Source organism: Miscanthus floridulus, unplaced genomic scaffold (genome assembly GCF_019320115.1).
Source record: "Miscanthus floridulus cultivar M001 unplaced genomic scaffold, ASM1932011v1 fs_214_3_4, whole genome shotgun sequence".
NCBI classification, from domain to species: Eukaryota; Viridiplantae; Streptophyta; class Magnoliopsida; order Poales; family Poaceae; genus Miscanthus; species Miscanthus floridulus.
In genome coordinates this window covers 8,356-12,218 of record NW_027096390.1, presented here as the reverse complement: position 1 = coordinate 12,218, position 3,863 = coordinate 8,356, and the positions used below count along the sequence as shown (strand labels likewise).

Here is a 3,863-nt window from a genome sequence, read left to right as displayed (position 1 = left end):
GGAACCTGATTATTCCGATAATCAAGGCAAGCCCCGGATGCATTTAAACCTACCTTGTGTTTTACAAATTATATCGCTTTTGCTTTCAAGTACTGCATTAAGTGATTAGGAGTTAAGTGAAAACCTAATTGGTACATTACCAACCTTGTTTTTCAATATCAACCTTGTTACCCGTTTTGATCCGAGAATGTTTATTTATGCTTAGCCATGCTTAGAACGATAAAAGTCGGGTGATCACCAGTCACCTACGAGATATAAAATGATTTCTTGGATACGATTGGTTACTTATGTTATCATGAGATATGAGCATGTGGAGTAATAAATCTAGACTAGGCAGACTCGGTGTATGGGAGCCACAAGACATGGAGGTCTTGTGAGCGGGTTTTTTCCGCCTGTGTCGATTAAGACACGTCCGTTGTTGAATTGCAAGAGGTGAGACTTTGTAGTACCGATCATATACTCCGGTAAGCCTTAACTTGGCTATTCTATTACGAGAATGGCTACTCGCGCATTGAGAGTGGAGAGATGATAAGAATAGCGTGTACCCACGTGGCAATGGGCTGGATTGGTAGAGTACTGTATTCTCGGGTGGCGCGGACCTATTCTGTTTTAGATGATCTGAGGGTAGGTTGGTATATGTAGGTCGAGGACCTACATATGTCGTGTGGTTGGGAATCCCCAGCTGGGTTTTAATCGGTTTGAATCGTCGTTGCTCCTCGGTTATGGAGACTCAACTCACTGTTCATCATCGTAGTTAATAACTGAAACTTGAGGAAGTTTTGAGAAAGGTTTTGATATGAAGTTCATGATCTCATTACGGATCATGGCAGATTCATATATGATTTTGAGACAGATTTAAATGTTGAAATAAAGAATATTGTTAGAGAGCTTTTACGTAAAATAATATTGATTATTGCTAAAGCCATACCTTGAATCCCTGAGCCTGCATTCCTGAGTCTTATCAGTTTTTATTTCGGTTAAGTCTTGTTGAGTACTTTTGTACTCAGGGTTCGTTAACCCTTGTTGCAGGTGAGACTCATGTGCAGGTCTGTCTTGGACCGTGCTGTATGACTGTTGTACAAATCGATGATGATAAGTAAATGTGTAGTCCTTGGGCAGGATATTTATATTGCGTGCTTGTATTATGTTACTAATGCCACTCTACTACTATGGTTTATAATAATTATCGAACTTAGTTTGTAAGGTTTGAAACCACTGGTTTGTAAACTAAGTTATTGTAAGACTTCCGCTATTTTACTCTGATGTAGATATTTGAATAAATGTTGTAATACTGCAATGACTCTGTAATGGGATCCTGCTCGGAAATCGTGGATGATTCGGGGTTCTCCGAGGACACCCGACAGTCTTCTTAAGTTACCGGGAATATATGCATAATCGTCTGAGGTCATTGGACAGTGACAGATGCATGTGAGCCCTATAATTTAGGAGGTTCTGCCACACATATAAATATAAAGTTTATATAAGAATTATATTTAACGATGAAATCTCCAACCTTTTAGTTCACAATATTTTCATTTGGATTATGGTACCAAAATAATTGATAAAATGTTTAAATCTACAAATATGAGTCTGAACATTGCATCAATTTTTTAGGATATCAAAACAACGTCAAACGAAAAGGAAGTTGTAGATCTCTTTTTCTCTACAACTTTCATATAAGTTGTATCTTCATCCGAGTACATATATATAAAAGTTATGATATTTTTAAGAACTCATAATACTTCTCGCCGATTCCATCGGCGACAATAGTATATAGTTTTTTTTTTTTTGCAGTTTTTCATTTAGACAAATATTTTGCAATGAAAAAAATATTTTTTTAAAAAAAATCCCATAATTTCTACCCATCGATTGCCTTCTAGAACCTCTGACCAAAGTACAAACAGTTGAGGGAAAAAAGCAACCACCCAAACACGCCATGCATACACAACTGCTGGTCAGTGGTCACTGTCAAAGCTCCGATCCTGCTGCCTTTCATGCACCAGATCGGCCAGCAGGCTCGCGCAAACGCCACTGGCGCACCACAACTCGACGGCACTGATTAGGGCGGTCTCAACAGGAATTTTATAGAGTTTTATGAGTATTAAATATGCTGACATGACACTATCTGAATGGAGAGAAGATAAAAGTTTTATAGGAGTAGAGAAAGTTTTATGGGGATGAAACTCTTCTGTACTATTTCTAAAATATGGGTGTGTTGAAGACTGAGAGATGAAACCTCCACGGAGACTGGCCTTATACCAACAAACCCATCTCTATTCGCTACGTCATAAATGATCGTAAATTTCAAACCAAAACGATATTTTTCTCGTACACCAAACCACATTAATCGTTTCCGCCCCAGGCGAGCAAGCGCGCGCGCCATGGCGGCCGCCTCGATGTTCCTCCTCGTCCTCGCCTCGGCGGCCACCGTCGCGGCGCTGGCATCCGCGGCGGGCGGCGACAACGACAAGGAGACGCACATCAAGCTGTACTGGCACGACGTGGCGAGCGGCGCGAGCCCGACGGTGGTGGAGGTGGCGCGCGCCGCCGTGACCAACACCTCCAAGAGCTTCTTCGGCGCCGTGATGGTGATCGACGACCCGCTCACCGAGGGCCCCGACCTCAACTCCTCCTCCTCCTCCTCCTCCTCCGGCCTCCTCGGGCGCGCGCAGGGCACCTACATCAGCGCCGGCAAGGACGAGTTGTCCCTGCTCATGAACATGAACTTCGTGTTCCAGGCGGGAAAGTACAACGGCAGCAGCGTCGCCATCATGGGCCGGAACGCCGTGTTCGACGCCGTCCGGGAGATGGCCGTCGTGGGCGGCACGGGCGTGTTCAGGATGGCGCGCGGGTACGCGCAGGCCCGGACGCACACCTTCGACCTCAAGACCGGCGACGCCACCGTCGAGTACAACCTCTTCATCAGGCAATGATCATCGAGTGCTCGGTCTCCTCTCGATCCACACGTATGTCGGCTTTAATTTGACGATTTGTGAACACGTGAAGATGCATGAAATCATTAATGGAGAAGAATCAAAATTGTAGTTTTAATTTTGTAGCCTTTCCATTGGATCTGCTTGTGTGATGAGATACAATCGAACTTTTCCGTGAACTTAAGTCTATAAGCCTGTATGATTACTGGCAAAATTAAGTCTATATATCCTACTTTGTGCACAGACCAGACCAGTATGTATTTTTCTTTCAGTGAAATCTTAGTATTAGACGAGCTAGCAGTCAAGAATGCCATTGACTATATGTACCATTGGCATTGTGATATTTTTTCTTTTTTGAGCAAGATTGGCAGGGGCTCTGCCTTTTCATTCAATAGGAAGCAGTTAACAAACTGTACAACAAAGATAGAGAAAGTCTGAACCGAAAAGTGAAATCAAAAGTAAAGAAACATAAACATAAACTGATAAACAGCTACAGCCATCCAAGGCCTGTAACTATGAGAAACTATTCAGGTTCATGATCTCTTGCCATATGAAGCGACTGGATGTCATCTTGAATTGATTCCAGCAGGCGCTTCACCTCCGTAGTCTTGTTGTCAAATACTCGTCTGCATCGCTCCTTCCATAGATTCCAAGCTGTGTATACTGCTACGATTTGTGCACGTTTCAGATCTGCAGTGTAATACTGATGAATGAACCGGAATGAACCATGATTCTTTCTTGGGGAGGACTTCCCTGGCTTGTGTTGGTAGCTGCACGGTCGTACGTCATAGTACTGCGCCGGTAGGTGCCAATATTCTCACCACACCAAGAAAATCAGGCGTTCAGAGTTTGCAGGGTAACCAATTCTAAACCAAAGCTGGGCCTTTTCAGGAGGGATCACAATCCGAAACTAATTAAGGTGGTCATTGT

The 3,863-nt window shown here is 43.4% G+C and overlaps 1 protein-coding gene across 1 annotated transcript; it reads left to right on the top strand.

Moving 5' to 3' along the window:
* The first annotated feature begins 2,286 nt into the window (after window positions 1–2,286).
* Window positions 2,287–3,091, top strand: LOC136530823 (dirigent protein 22-like). The gene has a single exon (XM_066523537.1). The coding sequence runs from the start codon at window positions 2,292–2,294 to the stop codon at window positions 2,931–2,933; it is 642 nt and encodes a 213-aa protein (XP_066379634.1). The 5' UTR covers window positions 2,287–2,291; the 3' UTR covers window positions 2,934–3,091.
* Window positions 3,092–3,863: the final 772 nt, after the last annotated feature.

Excerpts from the sequence above, each read along its gene's own strand:
- LOC136530823 (XM_066523537.1), top strand. The coding sequence starts at position 2,292 with ATGATCGTAAATTTCAAACCAAAACGATATTTTTCTCGTACACCAAAC.